This window comes from Lates calcarifer, linkage group LG12 (assembly GCF_001640805.2).
Source record: "Lates calcarifer isolate ASB-BC8 linkage group LG12, TLL_Latcal_v3, whole genome shotgun sequence".
Taxonomy (NCBI): Eukaryota; Metazoa; Chordata; class Actinopteri; family Centropomidae; genus Lates; species Lates calcarifer.
The window spans coordinates 26,982,305-27,009,023 of record NC_066844.1 but is presented as its reverse complement, the minus strand read 5'-3'; the positions used below and the strand labels follow the sequence as shown (position 1 = coordinate 27,009,023).

The 26,719-nt window shown below is 45.4% G+C and overlaps 1 protein-coding gene across 1 annotated transcript in view; it reads right to left on the bottom strand.

Moving 5' to 3' along the window:
* Positions 1–24,481, bottom strand: part of cbfa2t2 (CBFA2/RUNX1 partner transcriptional co-repressor 2) — a 34,278-nt gene extending 9,797 nt beyond the window's left edge. The window contains 1 exon segment of the mRNA XM_051074418.1: positions 24,017–24,481. Within this exon segment, the coding sequence (XP_050930375.1) occupies positions 24,017–24,044 (28 nt within the window). The 5' untranslated portion in view covers positions 24,045–24,481.
* Between the last annotated feature and the right edge of the window lie 2,238 nt (positions 24,482–26,719).

Here is a 26,719-nt window from a genome sequence, read left to right as displayed (position 1 = left end):
TTTCATATTGTACTAATTTGTCTATATTAAACAAACAGCACACACACAAATGTACAAAATAAAATGAAGATCAAAGATAACCATTGGTTTGAAAGCCATAAAAAGAAAAGAAGGAATTTAACTCACTGAAGCTTCATCATGACAAATAAATAAGTAAATGAAAGCGACCACTTTAACTTTCTCTGGCAGCTCAATGGCTGAAATCAATGCAAAGTCTTCAGGTCTATAGTCACAAAAGAGAATGCCCCCCCCCAACCCACTTCACTTCATAGAGCACATACTGCCAGGGCACCAACCAACCACCCAGCCCCCCCGTCAATGAGCCAGATGTCTAAAGTTTAGCCCCTCACTCTCGACCATTCAGATCAATAACAGAAGAGATGCTGAAGAAGCCTATTGTGCAGAGAAGAATGCCCCCTCATTGAGCTCCCCAGAAGATGCGGGTGGGGACAGAGAGAGAAAGGGACGGGGCTATTTCACGCTTTACTAACAAGATCGGCAAAGCTTTTGAATGTTAAACGCAACTTCTCAATATGCTCTCGCCGCTGAATGAGACCACCAGATAAGGGTTTGGAGAGGGTGTGATGGGGGGGTGTGGCGGTCGGGAGATGTGGGATCAGAAGCCGTCTTTGTCTCTCAGAGACCCATGAAGACCGGGTCCCGTCTCCATTTAGAGTGGATCAGACTTTTCTTAGAATCAGCGATTAATAGACAAGTGAGGTCTCGGGGGTCAGGGGTCAGCAGAGAGCAGCTTTTTAAATGTGGTTTCATGGTTTTAAGACTTTGGCTTCAATGGCACCCTGTATATCTTTTTCACAGCTATGAACTCTGCATGGCCCTGAGCCACAGGTCTCAGTTTATAAAGGCCTATGTTGGAGGGTTTAAGCTCAGGACTCAGGAGGAGTCAGGAGAAGGAATCACGCCTGTTAGATGAATTAAAAGCATTTTAGACTTTGTGAGTTCAAAACCATGTGAAAACATACAGAATGCCTCAGAATTCAGGGAAACGTTAAATGAAGAAATGTGAATGCACATGTATGTATACACATCAATACTCTGCTGCAGTCTTCACAACTAATTAACTAACTGACTGCAACTCGTTTGTCATGTCTGCAGCTCATTATACAGCTTTGACTGTTCTTCCTTCTGGTTTGCAGTCCTCTTCACCCGCTCTCTCTCTCATTCTTTCTCAGCCCCATGGCCTGCCTGCCATCGCTCCACCTGTTCACCAACATAGGGGGCAGGAAGGAGGGATCTATGCAGACATTTGGACTGTCATACCCACCACACACACGGCCTGCCAGTGCACCGCAGGAAGCAGCCTGCAGCACGCACACACACCGCTTCCAAAGCTCTGCACACTCCGTCCGTATGGCCAGGAAATTAGACTGACATCTCAATAACAGAATCAACGGGGCATATGGCCTCAGTGTCAACACTGTTACCATGTAAACAACTTTATATATACACAGGAGTGAGGATCTGGGCTCTCAGCTTGTGCTTTATAGTAGTGTTGCATGTAAATGTATTCACAAGTTCTTTGTTGACACATTATCAACACTCCTCCACTGGCAGCGAACAGGAGTTTTGAATCCAAATTGCCTGTCATCCTCATAAAGCTTTGAGAAGCCATGCTCGTAGGCCTATTGTGCTTGACAGACAGGCCGCAGAACACAAACAGGCAAAACTGACAGAAACATGTCGTACATGTGTCTTACTGTCTGTCAATTTCAGCATGAACTGGAGAAAATGAGGTTGCAGCTGCGTTCACACAATCCTAAGATGTGGACCGGTCTGTTGTTAGCCACGCCAGAGGTAACGGCCAAAACAGGAGACATCAGGTGTGTGTGCATGTAGTGCTGACAGCCCACAGAGAACTGCCTCTGCTTGTCAATTAGACAGCATATATAGCTGGATGACTTCATCTGGCTTGTGAGCACCTGAGTCCACTGTATATGGACTGTCAGGGGAGGCAGCTGTCACTGCAGCCACAAAACACACACACACGCACACACACAGCGCACAAAGTGGTCTAATGTTAACTCAGGTGAATATTGGCTCAGAGGAGGATGTGGGCTGTTTGTCTGGTCTAAATGCCACCTGTCATCTTAGGCTCTAATGGAACAAAGGGAAGGCACACAAAGTTACTCACCACACATCAACAGGATTACATGGAAATGCCACGATGCACAGCCGAAACCACTGTGAGCTCACCACTGTATACTGGATATAACGCCAAGCCGAGCTTCATCTACAAAATACTTTGGAGGTTTCTGGCTGATAAAAACAAAAATATTCACAAAGTCTGCTCACACTGTTCTGGGCTGCTGCTCTTCCTCTTGTCTTCTCTCATCACTTCTTAAACAGTTGATATATATAAGTCAAGTTTTATAGTAGTAAATTACTGAGGCTGACTTATTTTCTGTTGTTATTGCAGGGACGGAAAGGTAATGTGCATCTGTGGTGATGGCTGTTGTTGCTAGCCAGGTGTTCCTTGTTTGTTCAGCTTCAGGTGACGCTCGTCTGCATTAAAACATTCAATCGGCTTTAATTGCCTCTGCCTCTGCAGGTGATGCAGAATGAGGCAGAAGAAAGACAGAGAGAGGAACAGACTGGGCCACCACTGTGACTGAAAGCAGCTCATTAAATAATGAAATGGGGAAACACCAAAGCAAATAAAGTGCAGAGTGTTCATTTAGCTCCTGATGTAAAGGGAGGATGGATCGTCCACTTTGAGTCGGTACAAATAAATTACACTTGATGTGATAATATAAATAAATGTGTTCAGTGTTCAGGTTTATTAATCTCATGGTTTAACTCTGAAGTTTAAACTCTGTGAGAGGCTGGCAGCTGTGACTCATGAGGCATGTGTGTGTGCATGTGTGTGTGGTGATGTGAGACTGTGTGTGTACTCGTGCCGTGTTGCTATCACTGTTCTGTCATTGTAGATGAGGTGAGAGAAGATGTAACACAGGCTGACTAATTTATCACTGAGCAAAAAAACAATTCACAGCGTGTGCAATGCTACAACTATGTGGGCTCCTGACATGTTAACACACACACACACACACACACCACACAAGCAGCACAGCTGAACACACTGAATCCAACTTTTAAAACAGCTTGTCTGCAACATTTTGGGAAATAGACGTTTTCTTACCAACAGTTCCATAAGAAGATAAGGATAAGAGTGTTTAGCCTCGCTGACTGACTGGAAGAGGGAAACTGAGCTAACTGAGCTCTGTACAGGCGTCATACTCTCTGCAGCTTTCTGTCCAACAACACAGCAAACTCAGAAGTCATGTCCTCACTTTACCAACTGCATGGAACCTTCTGTGTTTTGGTAGAACAAGCAAACACATGTAAAATGCTTCTCCCACCCATTCTTACTACTTCATGCTAAGCTAAGCTAAATGTATACTGGACCACGAGTGCACAGAAATGAAACTGAATGAAGTTTCTAAAGCTCAGTCAAACACAGAACACGTTTACGTGTGTTCCTTCTTTATGCAGACAGTCACATCTGACCACAAACACATCTGAGCTCCTGTACGATAAAAATAAACACATTTCAACACAAAACAGAAACAACAGAATTCATTTTTGAAAGGTTTAACAATGCTCAGACAAACAGGAAGTGAAAAAAGAAACAGACAAAGTGAAAAAGTGTAAAAACAGAGGACTTGTGTTGGAGCTCAGGGCAACACAGGGACAGCTAGCAGCCCTCTCAGCACCCATACAACTGATGGGCACTTCTCTCTCCTCCTCCTCCTGTACCATATGGATCTAATCGGCCAAGAGCTGGCCAGCTGGGACCTCCAACAGTCACCTGTGAGGGAGGAGGAGGGGACGGGTGAGGGGGTGGGGGTGCAGAAAAGGACTGCTGGAGCCTCCTCCACTAAGCCAAGGCTGCCCCCTCCTCCACACACACACAGCTCTGCCCTCCCTCCAAGGAGAGGAGGAAGGAGGAGGGGGAGGTGCAGAGGGGAGGAGGGGAGGAGGGGAGGCACGAGGCGGCTGAATGCGAGCGAGTGGACTTAAATACCGAGGAAACAAAGGCTGCACCTGGTCCCCGTCCGTCCACGCACACCACCACAATACAGCACACATCTGTTCCTCTATCCTGCGCTCCCTCCTGACCTCCACCCCCCACCCCACACACACACACACACACACACAAATACACAGTGAAAAGACAAGGGTGCATGCGCCGACACTCACACACCCACATCCACTTATAAAACCAGATAATACAGCGTTGCGTGGTCTCTCTCAGAGTCAGGTTGTTGCTGTAACCTCACAGCTACACAACAGGTTCAAGGACTTGATTATTTCAGAGTGTGTGGTGTCAAATATCTGAAAATCAGGAACACGTGTCCTCTCTGCTTATTTCGATCGACTTCATTAATATTATTGCTCTCCTGGGGCTGACACCTCCTCAACTGTTGCCACGACAGTCGCCTCACTTCCACCTGAGCAGTCATCAGATACAGTTAAAATATTCTGCTTTACAATTTAACCACAAGCTTCATTTTACAAACCTATTTCATACAGGTCATTTAAAATACATCCATGTACACCATTTTCTTCTAAGAGTACATTTTGTGTCTCAGTAGTGTCTCCGTTTCATTTGAAAATTGGACAAATTCATGACAATCTTTACATCTCTGCTACAGCCCAGAGGCTGCCTATGTGCTATCACAGTAACACCTTTACAGACTCTGTTAAACAAGCACCAACAGGAATAAGAAATTAGTCTGCAAATAAGAGGCGCCAGAGGTGGAGAAGGAGGGATGCAGGCAGGGAGAGAAGGATGGAGGATGGGAGGGAGGGAATAACAAGGATAGAAAATACTGTTTTCATTTGGTTTCATCAGAAAGACAAGGCTGGTTGTCAGACTCAGAGCCAGGCTGTTTTTCTTGGCTCTCATTACCACCTTCCAGCCCCGTAGACTACATATTTGGACAAAACCCAATGTCAACACTCTGCTCCTCACTCTGCTAGGGAGGGGAGAGACGGGGAGGTGGCAAGGTTGACAGTGAGGGTGGGGGGGGTGGGAGAAAGATGTATACACTGAGAGGGAGAGAAAGGTGGGGAAAGACGAGAGGAGACGAGGTCGGTGGAGGATAAACTGGTGAAAGCAGAAATGGAGGTGAAGGAAGAGAACATGTATGTGACTTCCACACACACACACACACACACATGGACGAGCACAGATGTGTTCGAGGACTGAACTCGAGACGCAGTGATGATGACAGGAGCCCTCACATGACCTCGTCACTCTGTGAGATAATTACAAAAACACTGCTGTAATCCAGCGTGCCACATAGTGAAGAAAGGGACCCGGGGATGGAAATGTACTTAGTGGCAAAGGCAGGGAGAAAACGAAAGAGGGGACGGCACGGCAGACAGACGTCGTCCATAAAAACTAAGAATGAGCAGTAAAAAAAAAAAAAGAGGCAGAGTGATGTGATGCTGGGAGCAGAGGAGGGAGAGGAGGTTTGGCAGGGGAGAGGCTGGACAACGAGAACCAACAGTGTCCACGTGTACATGAGGTCAGACTGAAGGGAGAAAATACTGGATCAGGATTTGAAGTTTGTGACCATCTGAAGCCTTGGATGGATGTGAAGCTCTTGAGGCAACTGCACTGAAAATCACCTGGTTCTTTGATAAAGAATCAGAAACATATATATATATATATATATACATAACAAATACACTGAGGGACACTGCAGATACTGAAGGAAGCAGCACCTCCCAGTTTGCAGCTTTATTGCTGTTTTTATTCGATGTAGATCCTCATGGCCGAGGACTGAGGAGGTGTTCGTGGTAAAACAAAGACTCACATGTGTGGTTGTGTTGAGTTTCTGTTTCAGGCTCCACCGTCACTGGGTCAGATGAATGTGTGTTATTCAGAGTGGCACAAACTTTAAACACAGACGCACGCCTGCGTCACACACAGCTGGGCCACGGGGGATGGAGCTGGAAGTGGATGTGTGTCATCATGTGAGTGTGTGTGTGTGTGTGTGTGTGTGTGTGTGTTGGCCCCATTTACCAGGTGCTGGGTTTGTCATCGGCTGAGCGGAGAGAGGACAGTTATCCCTGAAGTAACACACACACACACACCTGTGAAGTGGCCTGCCTGAGGCACACACACACACACACCTACACAAAAAACAACTGTGACATAACCGGGACAACTCAAATCTGTCAATCATGACCTCCACCCACAGAAGGCGTCACACACACACACACACACACACCAGCTCCCCTTCTCTCTGAGGCCAGAAGATTATCTGCCTATCTGGTTACAGCCCTTCTCACCTCTCCGTAACTAATTGGTTATTCTGCCCATCAATCATCCTGAGCCTCATAACTCTTTACAGCCAAAACCACAGAGTGAAAAACAATCAGCTGTAGCATTTAAAGACGCATGACCATTAAAGTTAACTTGTGTTGTCCATAGTTTCTTTCTCCCATGCACCTTTCATCTCCGGTTAAAAAAAGTTGTCAGAAAAGACTTATAGAGCTCCCCTGACACACACCGCACATGTTTATCATTGTGTCTGTCTGGAGGATTAAGACTGTGCGGCTCCTATACATTACGAACCCAGACAATCAACTTAACCTGCAGCCAGGCTAAATACTGTTTTTCCTTCGTTGTGCTCGGGGTGACGCACACACGCAGACACACACTCTGAACTAGTGAGTTACAGTAGTCCATAAAACAAAATACGAGCTCGAGACATGAGAAAACAAAGCGAACATTAAGGCTGTTGCTGTTTCAGACCAGGTGTCAGGGCCTGAAGAGCCAAATGGGCTCAGGTCCAACCAGATGTTGCTATCAGCACAGGCCAGGCAGAAGACGTTTACACGGCCTTTCCTGACCCAGACTGGGAGAGCTGGTACGATGACTGTAGCCTTTATGTTCAGGTTCATCTCATCTCAGGTTAGACATTGGAATAGGCAGGTACAGGTGAGTTTACCTGACAGCTGATGGATGTACACACGTTGTTTTAGATGTCTCTGTTTTCAGACTCTGATCAGCTAAGAATAATAACTAACTCTACTTCCTGTTTTGTAGTTAAAGAAGACGTTATTCTTTCTTTAAGCATGCCTCACAGCAGACTAATCTGTTACCCTGCGGTTTTGGGGGATACAGTGAGTGAAGCCGAGCAGTGGGAACGGTCCACAAACAGAGCTTAGCCCAGCTGTATGAAAGAGCAGAGCTCAACCACTGAGAGACGCAGATAAGTAAAACAAAGAGGCCAGCTGTGCTCCAAACAATGAGGAGAATGAGACAGAGATAGTGGTTGTGAATGTGTGGGCAGAGGTGTGTTTTGATGACAGTGTTATCAGTGTGTGTGTGTGCTGTATGGTTTCACATATGTTTATGAACACAGTGTATTTTCTGACTTGTTGGTAGATTAAACTTCCAACAGAAACATTTCTACTACAAACAACATGCTGATGTGTGAGTCTTTAGTCTACGTTTTTAGTCTCGTGTAAGCGAATGTTAACAGGCGAGAAGAGTTTCTTTGTCCTTTTGTTGGTGAAAATGAAGTCATTCTGCCAGCACTTTCTCAAAGGGAGACAGAGGGATTGAAGAGAAAGAGAGAAAATAATGACTAAGACAGACAATTCATGGAGAGAGGCAGCACCACCCATTTCTTGTCCTCCCACACACCTAACAGCACAAGCACACACTAATTTTTTTTGCTCTTGCAAGTTCTCTTGAGTATCAACTCTCACGCCTTTTGGGTTTTGCATTGGAAATACAACACTGCATTTCCAGGAAAGTTGCACAAGTTTAAATGCATCCTTAGTGTTTTCACAGGGACTCACGAAATGTTGATGTTCCTTCCACCGATCTGATTAAGGATTGGAACATTTAGCTTAAAGGCTCCTTTACACAATATTTATGAACGTTGTGAACGTTTAAATAACTCAGTGTGATGTCAGCTAGTACTACTGAACTCACTGAGAATCAACACACTGCAGCTCTGCACAGATTTGGAGTTGGTAGTTTATGTCTCAGCGTTATCATTAGTCCTAAATATAATGTGTTGATAAATGCCTGTTAGAGGTCACTGTTCACTAACATGCTGGCAGTTGTGTGTCTGTGAGATTATTTTGTACTTTGTTCTGTTCATGCAGCTTTCAGAACTCACTAAACTTTTTCACTTTCCCATATTTCTGAACCTATGCCCCTCATTACTGTGTCACAGATACACATTAGATTTTACTCATTATATTTTCATTTACACGGTCAATTAATGTCCACTCAGAACTTGAATTGATTCATTGTGGAGTTCAGTTGTGGTCATTTTACAGCCTTTTAAACATGTGCTGATACTCTCTCTGTCAGACCACACCAGCCCAGTAAATAAAGGTCTCGTCCTGGGTCACTGAGCAAGTCTTTGAGGCCAGTGAGGGGTCAGCAGAGCCCTGCAAGAGACCTGTGACTCATGCACTTAGCACAAGGAGAGGGGCTCCCATACAATGTCAATGAGGCTGCAATAGAAGAGGGGGGGGGCGCAGGTGGTTAGATGCTCATTGACACAGATCTGTCTCTGTACTCACACACACACACACACACACACACAGCTATTTACACAGTCAGGAGACGTTCTCTGCGATGAAACAATCTTTCAGAGTGCTACTTGTAGTGACTGAGTTGAGTAAGTGACCTAACCCTTTCATGTCCTCACACGCTCACAAACACATAGGCGAGTGCACACATTCAACCCCACAACCACTCACTGAACCCCCGGGGCCAGATATCACAGTCCTCACCACTGGAACTAATAGAGCACTTCCTGCATCAAACTCTTGAAGCAGCTGCTCTATTCAGTGTGTGTGTGTGTGTGTGTGTGTGTGTTGAAAAAGGGGGTCTTCTGTGGATGAATTCTTCAGATAATAGCATGGTGTGCAGAGGTCATACTGGTCTGTTTCTCTGTTTATTACTACACTTTCAGTTGGGAAACTCGCAGCTGGGATTGAGGTCAGAAAGGAAAAAGCTATAGGACAAGTAACCTTGTACTTCAGCAGACACAGTGTCTACAAGACACCTGGTACACACACACTCATACACACCCACACACTCGCCTCAGATACAACCATACACACATCAAGTGTGTGATTGAAAACTTCAAAGCGACATAAATCCAAGACAAAACCAGTAACAGCCCATCAGGGAGCGAATAGAGGTCAAATGTCTGAATAAAATGAACTGAAACATCACATCCTTGATCTTTGCATAAACACACACACACACAGATACAGAAGCAGTGCCTGCTGTCAGGAGTGTGACAGTGTCCAGCAGAGCAGACAGGGGTCTCTGGTTTGAGACTGTGCAGCCGACAGTTAGTCGTTCCTATCTCCCTGATGGACTGGTCTGGCCTGGTGTGACACTGTCCAGGTCTCTCTGCCTTTTCTCTGTCTGCATCTCCTTCACACACCTCCTCCCTCCATGTCCTCCCCATGCACAGCAACATGAACACCTTCTCTCCTTCAAAGTAGATTGGAAACTTATAAAAAGGTTCCCTCTACCAGAAAAAGGTGTTTTAAGCTTGAGTTTAGCTTGAGTCATAATATCCATAGTACCTCAGTGTGACATTTGCCCTCTGTTGGGATCCAGAATCCCACCGATGTCAGTGTTTATGTAACATGTAGGCACAGCATGAAAGACAGACACAGCAGTTTCCCTCCTCTCCCCATATGTCTGAGGTACTGTACAACAGATGCACACGTCTTCTTTACCTAGTTTCTTCTGCTCTGCTTGTCATGTGGAAAAACTGATTACTATCTGAGTAAATGACAGCTGAGAGAGATAAACCCCTCCACACATGGAGCCAATCATCAGGTTTTCAGGTTTACACACAGGTCTCACTTCTGGGGGGAAAAAAGAAAACAGTCTGCTCCAGTTTATCAAAACCACTCCAGGTAGATTAGACTTTTCTCCTACTTGCCACAAGTGGAAGCAAATGGCGGATCAGCAGCAAGCTGAGAAATTAAGAACAGAAGGCTCAGTGTTTTGGATGCTGCATGTTACTGCTTTTGTTCTCACCAACTGTGGTGAAAGTGTTTTTGAAATCCCATTACACCCTGAGATGTTAAACTGCCAAGCAACTTATACAGAAAGCCAAATCCTGCGACTGACGTTCCCACACGAGGCCAAACATGAAAAGTTTCCAGGCTGAGGTGCGTTTGGAAAATGGACTGTGGAGAGTGACAGAAAAATCAAACAGCTTCTAATAACTACGACTGTATACTTCTGCACTTCAGCAACAACATAAGAGCATAAATCCACACACTGAACTTTCTACAACAATCAGTGTTTTGTCCATGTGGCAGTGGACGTTTTCTGTGCACAGATAAAGGAAGCAGACAAATTCATCCCTCCTTCCCTCCTACCTCGGTAGACGAGGATGAAAAGATGAAGAGATAAAGAGGAAAGGATGAGGCACCATCTGTACAGTACAGAGCAGCTCCGGGAATTAGGATGGAACACACACACACACTAACCACCACATAAATGCAGAAGTACACACACTCACTCACAAAAAAAGATAAATAAACACTGGACTAAAAAAAGACACAAATCCCAGACTGAATCCCCTCTCCTCTGTCCTACCTCCACTCTAGTAGAGTCCACTCTTCAGTCCGTAGAGAAAGTCAGCTGCAGTGGAGGGTTTTTGCTTTTTTATCCTTTCCTTTTTGTCTCTTTCTGTGACTCGCCTTCATATGTCAGGCATGTGTTTGCATTCCCACATATGTGAGCTCCAGTGTGGTGAAGGCCAGAGCCAGAGACACAGATGGCACCCAGATGGAGACAGATAACCGAGCAGACCAGCAACAATGCTGCACAACACACACTCGCTCTCACTCTCTGACTTTCTGTCTTTGCTGCTGTCTCTCGTGTGAAACTCTCTCTCTCTTACGATCTCCTTCACTCAGTCTGCCTCCTCTCTTGTACTTATTTCACTGAACTCCCTCTCTCTCTGTCTCTGACTGAATCTGCGTCCTCTCTCGTGCTCGCTCTCTCAGGCTCTGAGCCTCCCACCCTCTCGCTCTCTCTCTCTTTCGGCTCTGGCTCCTCCCCTGTTTTCCCACACACTGTCCTCTCCTCTGTTTTCATGGGCCCGGTGCCTCAGCAACGTCACAACCCCCACCACCGCCACCCCCTCCCATTCCCCCCATGGATCTTGGCCAGTCATCCACTGCTGACTGGCTCTATTCAACCTGCATTCACCGGCAATGGACCCTGCAATTAACATAACTAATTGCTTTGGCACCTAAAGGCTAAACAAGAGACCGTGCCAAAGGAGACAAAAGTGTGTGTGTGTGTGTGTGTGCATCTGCATGTGTGTGTGAAGGGGGGTGGTGTGGGTCCCACTCTCCCCTCTGCCCCTGAAGTGGGGATCTCCCTTTAAAATGTTTTTATACTAACCCCCACCCCCCCACCAGGCTCTTTCATTGATGCCCTTTTGTCTCAGCTCCTTAATGCGGCCGGCTCAGCCCGGCCTCGCCAGCCAACCCATCGGGGGACACTTGAGGAGCCTGAATGAGTTATTCTTCTCTCCTCTTCTACTCTCTCTTATCCTCCGCGCTCCATCTTCACTGAGTTAAACTTAAATCACTGTCTGATTTATGCCCGGCCCTCGCACACAAGTGTTGCTGTACAGACAATGCAGGTTAAGATAATGGAGCCTGGCTGAGACTGGGCAGCCTGCGTGCTTCATTCACTCCTGCCAATTATTCCCTCCAACAGTTTACTCCTAGAGAGTACAGAGGACGGTGCTGAGTTCATTTGAAGTCTGCAGTAGATAAGACATTAATCTGGTTTTAATTAGTCAACTGACAATCGAGAGAACACGATCAACGTGTGAGACTTGGCTGTGTACACAAACAAGCGAATGCTGTCGGATAAACACCAACAGTTCATTAGGAGAAGGTGCTGCCCCTTCTCTTTACCATCGCGCACAATTCAGTCCACACACAACTGAAGGTGTAATCCTATCAAAATAGGTGTTTTTGTTGCCCTTTTAAAGCACAGGTGAAATCCACACTGCCAGTCACGAGTAACTGTTTGTACGAAATCACAAAAAGGTTTAATGTGGGTTATTATATTGCCACGGTTTGTCAAAAACTACATTTGACTGAATAATCACCCATAATAACCTCGATCTCCCCTCCTCTCTCCTTGTAGGTCTGCTCCATTCAGGGTGCATCTGGTCAGCCAGCAGGCTCACAGGCAGGGCCAGGTGGCTGCGAGAGGGGGACAGAGGGAGGGGGTGGAGAGACGGAGGAACGAGGAAGGGCCTCGCATCTGAAGCTATATACTGTAATCCACATGCTATTGTAGCACATAGTAGGTGGCGAGTTGCAACTGACACCGCTGATGGGCAAAGGTCAAAGGGTGGACAGATTTAAACCCAGGTGTAATCAGTGGCAGGTGGCAGATGAGTGAGCATGCTCATTAGACTGTTCTGCTGTATTTCATCACAGGTTGTAAATTGATTTCACTTCCAGTTACAGCCCTGCAGGTCAAGTCATATGTAACTTTAACTGTCCTTTAATCTCCAGTAAAAGCTCTGGAAACCTTCAGTTTCTTCACAGCAGGGGGAATATAAATAAGACACAAGCACAGCATTAGATGTCTTATTTCATCATTCAGTACGGTCGGTGATATCATTTCAACAAACCAAGAATTAGTTCATCGGTCAGTTCAGAAACTGATTAATTAAAATATCACCTGGTAGTAGTAGTAGTGGCTGTGCATGTATGAAGTGGCAGAGGGAAATAAGTACATATCAGCAGTAAGTCTTCACACTGTGCCTTTCAAAATGTCTCCACACAAAGAGATGAATTAAAGAAACGGAACTGTCCCACACATATCATTTTTCTGGTGGAAAGTCGGCGTGTTGCATGTATGCATACTGTATAACTTCCTTTTACTGTAGCTGCTCGGCCTCATGCAGCTGTTTGCCATTGTGTGAGATAAAGAGAGAGAGAGCGGCAGAACAAGAGAGTACGCAGCATCTGTTTCTGTTCACACGCTCCCTCACCAAACTTCCACTTTTAGAAAAAGTAAACAGCATTTTTTTAGAGAACAGAACAGACAGAAAAATGAGAGGAGGAGAAAGGGGAACAGGGGATTTTAAGACTTGATTGAGTAAACGAGATAAAGGAATCACTAACGTCAGAACACGAGTTTAATATGTGCATTTAATACCACAGCAAGTCTGCGCAGTAGAAATCCAGCCTCAGTGTACTGTGTGTAGATAGCCTCCATTCATGTGAATTTACATTACTCTAGATCTAACTTTTTCTGTTTTATTCATAACAGTGAGTAAAAAGTATTGTGACATCAGTCATATGATATTTTATGCTCGAGTGTTGACAACAACCTAAATCCTTTAGCAGTCTTTACATCCTGAACCACGTGTTCCTGCTGAGCAGTGTCATTAGCATAACAATACATGCCCATGAAGCCTATCTATGGCTGCATGAATGGCACACATGGAACAGGAGAACACATCTGACTGTATAAGGAGATGGATGGCTAACCTCCATTTTACTGAGATGCTAATTAACTCTGGATAGCTGAGCTATCACACCAACAACAGCACAAACAGCAGTCAGGAGCAGTGATGGTGTGGGCATGTCGCAACATGTTTAAAGATAGTAGACTGGTGCTTTCACTCCTTTGAGGAAGGATTGTAGAATTCTAGAAAATGAATCACAGCAGCAACATCTGGTGTGGATAGTTTGCTTACATTTGTTTAGTGAACACCATGCACTCCTGGGTGAAGTTTCAGCTCTGCAGTTTGTTGCTTACTTACAGAAAATACGAGAGCAGTGATGAAATGTAACTGCACACCAGCAGCTGGCAACGACACCAAGGTCAGCAACGCTTGTAATTCATTATCTGTGCATTCACCATTGGTAGTCGAGGCCCTGGTCAAAGATGATGAGAACCAATCAGGAAACAACACGGGTGACATCATTGTTCCCAAAAGTCTGTGCTTCTGCCTGTCCAGAGTTTAAACCTGGGTCTGCAGTGTCTCCAGAGCTCTCTGTTTGAGTGTGGGTGGCAGGTGTAAACACTGATGCATTTTAGTGTGGATGTAGCCTGTGAAAAAGAAAGGATACAGGAGCAGGCAATCCTAAACTCATATGGACATCCACATCAATGCTGGATACTGATTCTGAGATTATCAACAGGCTTCTACTGTAGCTAACGTTAAACTGGGGAACATGAGATATCGTCTGATGAAACAGGCCTCATCAGCGCTGCTGAAGAAAACAGGCTCTACCTTCAACTCACTCTGTGCAACTGGAATCAAATTCATTTACAAAAGACAATACAACTCACAGAGAGACAGAGAGCGAGCGTTTTGTTCTCAGCACTCTCTGAGGACTCTGAAAGGGTAATCTGAGTGATGGGATTTCAGTGGGAGAGCTGCTGCCAAATCACTGTGAAATGATGACAGAGATTTTCATAAGCTGGGAAAAAAAACAACACTATGCTGCCTCTTTGTATTCTCTTCCCAGCCACAGCTTCCTCCACTCAGAAACTTTCCCACTTCACACAGAGTTAAGTCAGTGTTAGAGAGACTTTATGTGGCTGTGACTGTGATGTGAACGTGGCCTTATCGGTTATCAAGCGTCTCTATCGTCACACAGCGTGGAGAGAGAGCCAGAACAGCTCATTCTCTGGCCTGACTCCCACCGACCTCGACTCCACTGGCCAGGAGATCTCTGCAGGGCCCTGACACGGCAAGAACTGGAGCAAAGAAAGGAGGACCTGTTTTGTTTTTGCATCAAGAGCAGTTCCAGTTTATATGATACTTAAACACAGCACAAAGACAAGTGATGGCCACACGACCGCCACTGTACAGGAATGAAAATAAAAGATAAGCTGTAATATTTACACCTCTGTGAATGTGTTGAAACAGTGCTGCTCAAAACGACTGAGAACGAGTTGATTAAAAGCTGTTAACATTTTATTTTGTATCGTCCTTGGCATTCTCAGCCCGGCATCTTTAGCCCGCACAATATGAAAAGAAAATGCAGTGACCACACTAAAGGGGTTCACTCTGTCGTGGTCCGTCTCCTTAGTTTTCGTGTCTCTGTTTCTGTAGTAAATTAGCATTTTCTCTTGTTTCCTGTGTTGTTCTGGTTTTGTCATTTTTCCTCTGTGTTTCTGGTTTTATTTTGTTGTCCCTTTCACTTGTGTTCCTTGTGTCCTTGTACTTCCTGTTTTATCAGTGTTGCTCTCACTTCCTGTCTTTATCTGGCTGTCCCTCCTTTTCTCATCCCCACCTGTGTCTAGTTACTAATCATCCCAGTGTGTATATTAAGCCCTGTGTCTCCCCAGTCCTTTGTCAGTCTTGTGTGTGTCCTGCGGATGCGTTTGGCTGTGTTGTGTGTCCCTGTGGTTCTCCCGTGTCTGTTATTTCCCCTCTTGATTTTTGGTTTTGCTGAACGTTGGTTACCACCTCATGTTACGTCTTTTGAGCTCGTTAAGCCACCTGAGAGTCGGCAGTTTTGGGTCCAGTCCCCTGAGATATGTTTTCAAATGTGACAAAATCAACAACCAATCAGAGCCAACGGGGGGAACATGGCCGCCAATAAAAGCTGACTACAGTCACACAGCAAACACTACCAGTACTGACAACAACAAATACTCAACAAGGTCTGTCTCCATCTCCCTCTCTCTCCCTCTCTGGTGATCTGATATAAATGTCTCTTTGGGTAAATTATTCATGTTGTTGCTATTTTTCCCACCAAACCTCATCATCACTGCCCCGCTCCTCCCCTTCTCTCTGACCATCTTACCAGCACGGCTCCCCCTCCCCCTCCAACCCCTCTTTCCCTCCATCCCATCACTGTTCAGACTCCTGATGTCGGCTAATCTGATGCAGCCATAGATTTCCCTGTCTGATCTCGTGTGGCCACGTTTTCCATTACATCTTCTACAGCACATTTATCTAATAAGGGACGCGTCATTTTCCAGGTCCATGTCTGTCTGGAGGACCGTTTACTGTAAAAAAAGAAAAGGAAAAAAACAAAGTCAGAGATGAAATAAGATGCTTCTCGGTGGTAATCAGGGCTAAAGTGAGGGCCGTGTTCTGTCTGTCTGCAGATAAACGAACAGCAGCGTAAAGCTCTGTTTTACTGTATGTGCTGCTTCTGGACAGTAAAAATTAAAGATTATTGGAGGGTGGTGAGAGGAAGGATGAAGTTCCCAGAACATCACCATCCCATCCACACACACACACACACACACACACTCTGCTTCTACGTCAACGACCACAAAGAAACTGAAAAAAACATTTCAATCTATTCTTTTTCCTCCACTTTTAGTAAAGTAGCAGTTGGCAAACCACAGAATAGTTCTGGTGAGCAGTGTGGCTGGATGGATAAACCATTTTACAAACATGTCCGACGACTCAGGCGTAGTTTCAGGGAACACAGATTCTGTGCCTCTTTCTGTTGTCGCTTAGTATGTGGCTCAAAACAGCCGAGGTGCTGTACTGAGACATCTGCTTCTCTGATCAACAACTGCACAAATGAAAAACTCTGATATTCCATGGTTAGCAAACAACATTTATAGCACTCGATTAAACCATGTTTTATAGTCTTGTAATAATCTGACGTTAAAATAAAGACTGACATGGCTGAGTTTACTGCTCAGAGGCAGTTCAGCTCTTTGTTATTAACAACTGATCGACGACTGAATCAATAAACAAAAGCAATACAGTTCTGGTGAGCCTGTTTGAAAAGTCTTTTCTGATATTAGCTGATGTTGGGACAGCTGGTCCTGAATGAACTGAGGCGTTAGCAGAGCTTATGTGGCGCTGATGTCTGACATTATGTGTCAGGTTTGGGTAAAGCATGAGCTAAGTCGGTGTTTTAAACCTGCTTGTTTAAATTATGGAGCAGTCGCCTCCCTCTTGTTCTTTTGCTGGTACGCTGCTACATGTCTTGGCTCATGCTACCAACTGTTACATCGTATCCTTGTGTTTGCTAGAACATCATGAACAAAACAAGTTCATCAAAGAGTTTCTCTGTAGCCTGACTAGACTAATACTGTGTAGTAATGCAGGACAGGTACGTGTCTCAGCTATTGAGGTAAAAAAAGCTAACGTAGTGTGGATGGACGGTCAAACAGGAAAAGAAGGTTCACTTTAAAGATGATGTGCATGAGTTTGGACGTGACCTCAGTTTAAAACGATATTGATTCTCTGAAGGCTCGTTCACAACTCGTCCCTCAGACGTTAAAAACAAATGAGTGTCCGGTCAGAGGAGTCCCCACGGTGCTCTGACACCAAACAACCACTGACTGGTACTTAACCTCCCCCCAACGTCCCACCAGCCCAAACACGCCTCCCTCCTCCCCTCTCAGTCCACTGGCCCACTCTTCACCCCCTCCACCCCCCGTCCTTCAATTCCACGACTATTATGCCCTCCTTTTCAGGCATCCTCATATCACCCATAACAAATGGGTCCCGTATTTTCCTCCTCCCCCTCCTTTCTCTTATTTTCTCCCTCTCTCTCGTACTCTCTCTCTTTCTCTCCTTCACTCGGTGCCGATGAAAGGCAGGCATTGAGCCGGCAGTGGCATTCCAAAACCTCAGGCCTCGGCTCCAGTGTGTCTGGCTATTCAACACTGCTGGGAGCCATTAGTTTAAGTAAGGCCTGACCCGCCTACTCACCCACGGAAAACCCTCAGATCTCCTGTTACACTCGGCACAGAGAGGGGAGACACACGGCTGCAGTGAGTGTGTGTCTGTGTGTGAATCCGAGACAAAAAGAGACGTGTAAATATACAGTGGGTATAAGGAGGGAGAGAGATGCATGTGTGAGTGTGTGTTTATGAGTGAGAGGGAAAGTACTGGTGTGTTGGTATGAGAGAGACAGAATGAGAGAGTGGCTGCATCTGTGCTTAAAATTTATGAGCGGTGGGTCACACGCTCACTTGGCTGCATCTTCCTGAAGTTTCCACACAGGGAGGCCAAGAGCGTAGCCAGACGCCAAACCCCTCTCACCAATAACTCCCCTTAAACGATATTCAACAACCACGCACTTTTCAAAGTCTCTCCAGCCGCTCTCTTGTTTAACTTCTGTACCAGATACACGATCGGGGATATCCATCTATGGCACTCACACTTAAATCCTTAAATACACCAATTTTGTTAATTGGAAAATGATCAGAACCTGCTCCTTGTTGCCAGCCTCACCCAATTGTCGGCACATAAACATGAATAGTTCTCATAAACAACCCTGTGTTTGGGGTGAGATGTGTGTTAAAAGTGTGTATGCATGCTAAGACGTGGACAAGCCCACACACAGACACAACACATACAGTGAGTGACTGCACACTGGACAGGCTTTATTATAGACACAATACTGTATATTGTTCACAGCTGTCCAGAAAAAGATTTGTAACTTGTTTTCTCCCTTTTTTTAAAATAGGGATTTAATTATAGTCTAAATCTAACACAAACTACTATCTTCATAAATCGTTTCCACTATCACTGCTCACTAATATAAGACATACAGAGGCGTTTAAATGATAAAAAGCACAATTAAGTAATTATAAAAATGAAACTTCTGTTTCCATGATGGCTTAATCAAATATATATATATATATATATTCCAAGTGTGAAAATGACTTAAAACCAAAGAACTGTTGCCCATTACCTTTAATGTGACTTGGATTTATGGACAGAAAAGTCTAAACTGATGAAACTGAAACTTTCTCTCTGTTTTATCCCAAACAGACAAACTGTTTCTGACTGTCCCTGCATTGTCTGCTTGTAGATGAGATTAGATTTAAATTGTCGTTAGCAGGGCGATAAATTAAGTCTTAAAGGAGAAGAGCCAAAAATAACAGAATGCAGTATTGCTCTTTATTTTCATTGTTATTATAATGGAAGTGGAATTACTTGCTGTGGCAGTTCCCACTCTTGTCAAAGCCATCACACTGAGCTGCTTCCAATTAAACGCACATCAGCAGAATGCTGCAGGAAACACTGTCTTCACTGAGCGGCAGGTGATGACACCACCACCTCCGAATGAATGTTTCTGTGTATTTTTACCTGATGTGAGTGAAGCCTCCTGCTACCAGCAGTCGGTTCTATATAAACCTTCCATTGCTCTTTTTCTCTCCCTGAGGCCACAGGAGCAGCTGTGTTGTTCTCTTCCCGGGCGATGGCCACACCTGTGATCTGCAGGTGGTTCATCTGGCAGCAGAGCCGGGAACACCTGGCCAGGCAGAGATAGAGCCTCCAGGCTTTACTCTGTGTGTGTGTGGTGTGTGTGTGTGTGTGTAATAGTTTCTGATTCTGAAGGGCTCAATTAAAGCTGAGGGAAGATTGCACACACACATTCATAGGTATGTGTTGGCATTTCCCAAGGTTAAGCCTCAGGGATGTTTGGACTTGTCAACGTTACAATACAGTTTGCAATTTGTGTGTGTGAATGTCACGGAGAGGAGGTGTATTTACAGTTTTGCTTCTTGTTTCTTTTTGCTTCTTTTTTGTTCATTTCAAGACATAACAAACGAACTCTAACCTCCTCCTGCCTTCAAAGTTGTTCCTGTTTTATTTTGCAGACCGAATCGTACAGATACCTCCGAACAGAACAACAGGGGACTGTGGCAGCACCTGCTTTGTTGCTGCTTTGCAGATCTGCCACGGGTATGACAGCTCGCTGCAGTGCTCTGCTAGGACAAACAAGCAAAGACAACAAGCAGAGACACCAGCTGAGGACAAGACACATAAACAACAGCACCCAGAACACATTCCACCCTGGGAGCAAGAGCAGGCAGAGTGTGTTGTGAGTTTGTGTGTGTGTAGCAGGAATGCAGCACAAGGCCCAGCAGGAGTGAAATCAGAGATGGGACAGATGAGGTGAACTTGACAAAAGTCATAAAACTCACAACTGACACGTGGGGAGAGAAGCTCGCGATGGATATTGGCTTAGGCTAAGATCCTGTGTCACATTCACCACATGCACGCGCGCACGCGGCGTGTGTGTGTGTGTGTGTGAGAGAGAGAGAGAGAGAGAGAGACATAAAGTGAGACTTGGCCAAGGCCGCACATCACTCTAATCATTATTTGTCAGGATGTGAAGCAGTAGTTATCTGGGTCAGAGACTCTGCTGGATATAACTGTCGCAGATGCTTTACATGAACGTTACATTTGTTTCAGCTGATAATAATTATTATTAATAATGTTGATAATTCCATAAAGCATCTGCTCCTTCAATAAACAGAGATATTACTGACAAAAGAAGAGTGACTCTCTACTGAAATAGAGGAAATGTGACATAAAAGAAGAGGGGTTGAAGAGTAAGTGTGATATTTCCTATATCTTGGCAACGATGGACTGAGACGAACTCAAACGCAGCTGGACGTCAGTTTTTCTCTGGGCGATGACAAGCCAGCTGCAGTTGGACTCTGCATGGTGGCCAAGACAGATGAGTGGGGATGGAGGGAGGGACAAAGACAGACAGAAAAGGGAATGGACACAGAAAGAAAGGGAGGGAAGGAAGAAGAGGGGACAGAGAGGGAGGGAGGGCGAACGTGAGACAGAATCAGGAGGTGAGAAAGAAGTGGCGGAGTAACCCTGGACGGCATGGAGAAAAGGGTGAACCAATGCAAACTCCTCTTTGTCTGAGCCAAGTGGGAAATGATGGAAGAGGGTGAAAGGCATGAGGAGTGGGAACAGAGAAACAGGGGCATTAAAAAAGCATAATATGGCGATAAGTTCCCTTTACTCTGAAGTGACTGAGTCCTTTTGTTCCCATCCACTTAAAGCAGAGGAGCGAAAAAATGCCTGCACACAACCATGGGACCTGCAACCCGCCATCCCCATGAAGGGGACATGTTTTTTTTCCATGATGATTTAAATGAAACACTTTTAACAGAAGAAACACACAAAAGAGGCGTTAATCCCTTTTGGTTGGATGTTTCTAAAGCCATATGACAAATATGCAAAACCACTCTCAAACCCTGCGCGCCACCATTTTGGAATAGTCAAATGTGTCAAAGCAATGTTTACGCTGCCTAGTGACACTTGAATGTGGAGGTCATGTCGGTGGCTGGCGCTGTAACAAAATAACAGTGTTAACAACGCTCGAGAGCCGGGCTGAGACCTGCAATCAGGAGTGAAAAGCACAGGCCTGGGTTATCTTTCAGAGACGGAGAAGTGATGTTTTGTCAGGGGCGATGGGCGAGCGCGGACGCTCTAATAGCCCTCGTCTCCTGTACGGCTGGTATTTCTGAGGATTGTTATTGGCGGGTGATCCTCGGTGCAAGATCACATCTGGATCGTGTCTTTGCAGCCGCTCCGTGCAGTGCCGCACAGCAACAAGAAACAGCTGTGCAAAACTGGCTTCAATTAGCTTCACATTCTCCCTGACAGTTAATCCCTTTCTACTCTCCTTCTCGGACTGTTTTTTTTCTCTCCTTTAACTGTTTGGTCACTCCTATCCTTCTTTTTTTTTTAAAACTTTGCTTCAGGTTGCCACTCTGTCTGAAATAACAGACAGGGGAACACAGTGTGCTGAATTGGAAACAGAGAATGGGACAGAAAGCTCAGAGGTCTCACGAAACACAGAACATGACAAATCCTATCTGTTTGAAAAGACTGATGATGCTGTTTGCGATGGTTTGGGATTCAACACAAGGGAACTTGATAATAGGCTGCAGAGATGATATATTTTCATTTCCTGTCATTGGGTAGTAAATGCTTCATTACAATTAGGCTTCATTTAAATCCTACACTCCCCATTTTCACAGCATGTGATCCTTAACAGTCAATATGACACTTGCAATTAAAGTCTGTTTAAACTGCAATTTGGTCACATATTATTACTCAAACAGAAGATGCCATATTCTTTGTTGTGGTTCTTACATGTGGAGCATTGGGCAACAAAAATGACCCCATAAATCCGCTCTTTAAACATCTCTTTCCCCACGAAAACCACACTTAGCAAACACTTAAGTGTGAGCCAGCAGTGCAGCACACTGAATAAAATGTTGTCGCTCATGAGTCATTAATCAAACTCAGCTCAAGTCGAACCAGTTCAACTGCACACCATCTTGACTCAGCTAAACTGCACCGGGGAATCCAGCTCAGATTGGACCTCTGATAGGAAATGGGAGCCAGATTTGAGGCGAGGGAGCCGATCTGATGGGCCTGATGAGCAAATCTGGAAGGTTCTGCAGTCATTGTAGCCCTGAGGCCCGAGTAAAACACTAACAGGTGGTAGTGCTGGTGGAAAAGACCCACGCAGAGACCAGAGGGAGTGAGAAGGATACTGGGCTCACAGCCCTGACACACACAAACACACACCGAGGCACAGGCATTTTACAAAAACACAGCCAAACGCATGCGTGTCACCTAGCAACACAAAGAGACGAGGATCTGCAGCACACAGAAAAACAGACAGAAAACCAATGCATCTGAAGAACCAGTGTATACGACTTCACATACCTGAAAATATACATCTCACACACACACACACACACACATGCATACAAACAGCCCACTAAGACAAGAAACTGTGTAGGGGTGACTCAGAGAAGATCTGCAGGCACCTCTCTCTACCTCCAGCACAAATTCTCCCACATGGCAAAGCACAAAGGGCCCACGTCTGGCAACGCTAACAGCCCACTCAAGCCAAAACCAATTAGGTCTCTAATGCAAACCTGCAGGGCCCCTTTGTCGTTTATTTCCCCTTTTAATGTCAGAGGATTGGAATCTGACTCTATAACCCACCCCAAAGAAAAGAAGGGAAAAGGCAAAAGGGAAAATGATCAGGGCTTCCAAATTATCCACATGTTTCTGAGTAGAGCTAATTGAATCAAGGGAGGACGGAGATGATTGACTAGTGTGAGCGATGTTGAGGCTACATGATCTTTAACACATTTTCTCCCAGTGTACACACAGCATCCCTGCTTCCCAGAGGGCTATTTAGCTCTCTGCATAACATCAAATTACTCCAGCTAAACAACAATTATGGTAAAACAGAAGAGCACACATAGTTTATCTGTTTTTGAGGTACAGTTGGAACCAAATTTTCCAAAATAGGAATTGCTTTCAAAACCCAGCATCCATCATGTTTATAGTTTCATATTACAGTAGACACTCTGCTGCTCCCTGGTGGCCACTGTAGCTCCATCATCATCACCATCAGCGTTACAGTCACTGCTTGGTCATGCCATTATTTGTTATTCTGTGGTGAAAACATGCAGAGGGGCCTCACAGTCAGACGCTCGGACTCCGCTGACCCCGCTCACATCGCAGGACTGTACTATTGACCTCTGATGTAAAGCAGCGAGAAACCACAGGCAAAGAGGGGAATGAGCCACCTCCTGGCATCGAGCAGCAGCTCCAGCCTGGTTTCACACCGCCTGGTGTTTTTGTCTTGAAAAGCTGCAAACTCCAGATGGTGGAAAGAGAGAGAGAGAGAGAGAAAAAACTTTGCCTGGTGGATTAAAGGCTCCAAATCCTCAGCTGAAAAGACACATAGACTGAGAGCTGCTATTCAATCAAACAGGAGCATAATAGCTGTCTTGTGGGGGCTATATAATGCGTTCAATAGAGAATGTGTTATGCATAGTTTATTCTCACTCTTTAATGGATCCTAATGAGCGTAAGATCTGAGCAGACAAAGGGACGGCTGAGCTTTTGTTTGGTCATTATGATGATTTCAGATGACCTGAAGAAACACAGTCTGACACTGCGCCCTCTCTGTGGGAGAAGAATCCGAATATAACGGGAGAAGTTTTTTCTCTCCACGGAGATACACACTGGTTCTGCTCTGTTTTCATTACCAAGCAGAAGACAAGCCTTTGGCTGAGGTCCTTAATAATGTGGGTCATCTGTTATGACGCAGCACAGTGCATCATTTTGTGCAGGTGCAGCTGTACACACCTGTGGATGAATACATGTCAGGTAAAAGCAGTCTAAAGGAGAATGGAAAGTCTACTTACAGTTTAAGACACTCGGCATTCCGACCATCCTCGTTTGTTTGACTTTTCTTCCTCTTGGCAGAATAACAGGATCCGTCCTTCAGTTTCTACCCGACACAGTCTCTGCTGCTTAAAGCGCTTTAAGTCAGAGAAACAGAGTGAAAGACAGACTGCAGCAGGAGATCATATCGATCCGGTTTACCAGTGGGCATCAGGTACCTCAGTCTGCGGCGCGGGGGACAGTATTGGAGTGGGCGGTACTAATTGTAAGCATTTAATCAGAAAGCCAATAACGCTCCGTTACAACAGGGAGCCGGTTTTCTCAGTAATGATTAACTCCGCGCAGAAACAATGAGACAGCTCAGCTCACATAATCCTCACAGCACACACACTTCACTGCCCCGAGCAAAGTGCTTTAAGACGTCGTTGTGTTGGTGTGTTGACTGTTTTATGGCCTGGGATGCCTCCGCTAACTGTCACTGCAACAACCACTGTACTCCGTAATACCGAACCCTGAGGGACGGATCAGTGCAGTAAAAATGACTGAGCGTGAATTAGGAAAGTTTCATATTGTGTGTGTGTGTGTGGTGTGTGTGAGCCTCATCACACAAATCTCCACAGACTGGATCTGGACTCCATCCAGGGCCTCACGTGTTATTCTTCTCTACAAGCATAATATTTGGATGCTGGTTGAGAGGGCTGTGAGCTACACCCGCCAAACCCCCCCACTACACACACACACACACACACACACACACCGTCATCCTTCCACCCCCCCCTGCAGCCACCCACATATGCCACACGCTCCTGTCCTCCCCCCTCCTCCGCCCCCCCCTCCACTCCTGCCAGGCTGCCACCTGCTCTCTGCAGCATGCTGCACAGCTGCTTTGCTACAATAACAAATTAAGGTCCACTGTGGCAGGCAGGAGTCATTACCTACTGCTCTGCTATAGAAGAGCCAACGGAGGCATCAGCTATACCACCTCTGTGTGTGTGTGTGGGGGGGGGGGGGGGGACAGCCCACAGAACCCAAGAGTCACTGTTTGCTGTGTCACTGTCACATACTGCAGACTGAGCAGCTGTTGAAACTCACAGCTCCACATCCTCAAATTATATTAGATCATCAATTAATGAATCAACATCAGTTTCATTAAAATCTACTAACCCTAACCCTAGGACAGAAGAGTTGAAGAGAGGTGTTAGCATTAAATCTATTTCTATGGTCTGACTGGTTGTTAGAGTTACATTGTGGTCATATATGACTTGACATTTAAATTAGTTCTGTGAATCCATGAACTATAAAAAATGTCCCATTCAGACACATCTCTTATTCCAAACCATGTATTTTTTATTACAGCATTATCCTTTATCTCAGCGTGTGAATCCAGCAGTGTAATCAAAGTCTAATATGCATGCAGCGACTTCCCCCCTCAGTGAATCAATCCAGACTACGCCTTTGATTGTGACAACAATGTCCCGTCTAACTCATCTCGTCAACCAGCTCAGTGACAGGTTAACAAAAAGATGACTAGTCAGTTAGCAGGAGGCTGAAGTCAAAGAAGAAACGGGCTCAGACGGTGGCGGGATTTGCCGTGGTCATTATGGCCCCTCTGTGTGACAGCTGGCCGGTGCCCCCCCTTCATCGCCTTTCAGCGTCTTTGTCAGAGCGCCTTTAATCACACCAGCAGGACTGTTACACAGCAAATCAGCTGACCTGACCCACAGGCTGACGGAATGATTGTCTGAGTGTATAACCTACTGAGTTTTTATGATGTGTAGCCCTCTCCAATTAACCCATTAACATTTACACAGGAAGACTTCTCAGCAGACAAACTGATGGATGAACATCCTGACATTTTTAATTTAAAGTTCTAAGTCTAAGACAGTGGAGACTGTCCTGTGTGTAGTGTAGTGTTTTCACATGGAGATCAACTGTGATGAACTACGACACTCAGCTTTGTGCTGTTGACCAGTTGCAGACTGTCTTTAGAGTGTTAACGTCTGAGGATACAAACAGTACTGGAGAGTCCAAAATGGAGGCAGCTGTAATATTAGCTGTGACACACAACCTGCAATTAGTCTGTATCACCAACCTTCAAGCACTGCCTGAAAAAAGAAAGTTCAACCTCTAGATCATCATGATGAAACCTTCCTGTGTTTCTCTGCAGAGTCTGCAGGTCTTTCTCCCATCCAGACATCACACACACTCCCTCAGCCTGGAGAGGAACTGGCTGCCCCCTCCTCGCCGCTCAGTCTGCCCGGTTAAATAATCACTGCCTCGGAGTGATCTGACAGCTCCAGCAGCTCTGTGAAAAGATGCCACAGTTTTAATCCCACACATTTACCCTCTGCAACCCCGCTCACTTACCCTCTCCACTGTACAGTGGCTGACCTGACAGATTTCTTAATCCCCATGAGAGAATGTTTTTCCCAATTACTTGCTCTTTCATTTCACTGTACTGAGTCAAGAAAGGGCAACACATTAGCTGTGACCGTTTACCCGACTTTCTCCGCAGCTGTGCCATCTGCGTGAGCTCTGTAGGTTGCATACGGCCTGGCAGAGAAGACACCTCCACAAAACCTGTTCCCTTTTATCCATTGTTTCAGTCAGCTCCTTCCAATTTTATCCTCTCTCTCCTGTGTGCCTCCACTATTTCACTCTCCTCACCAATTATCCTTTCATGATTTATACATACATCTCCCTCCTCCTCTGTTACCTACATC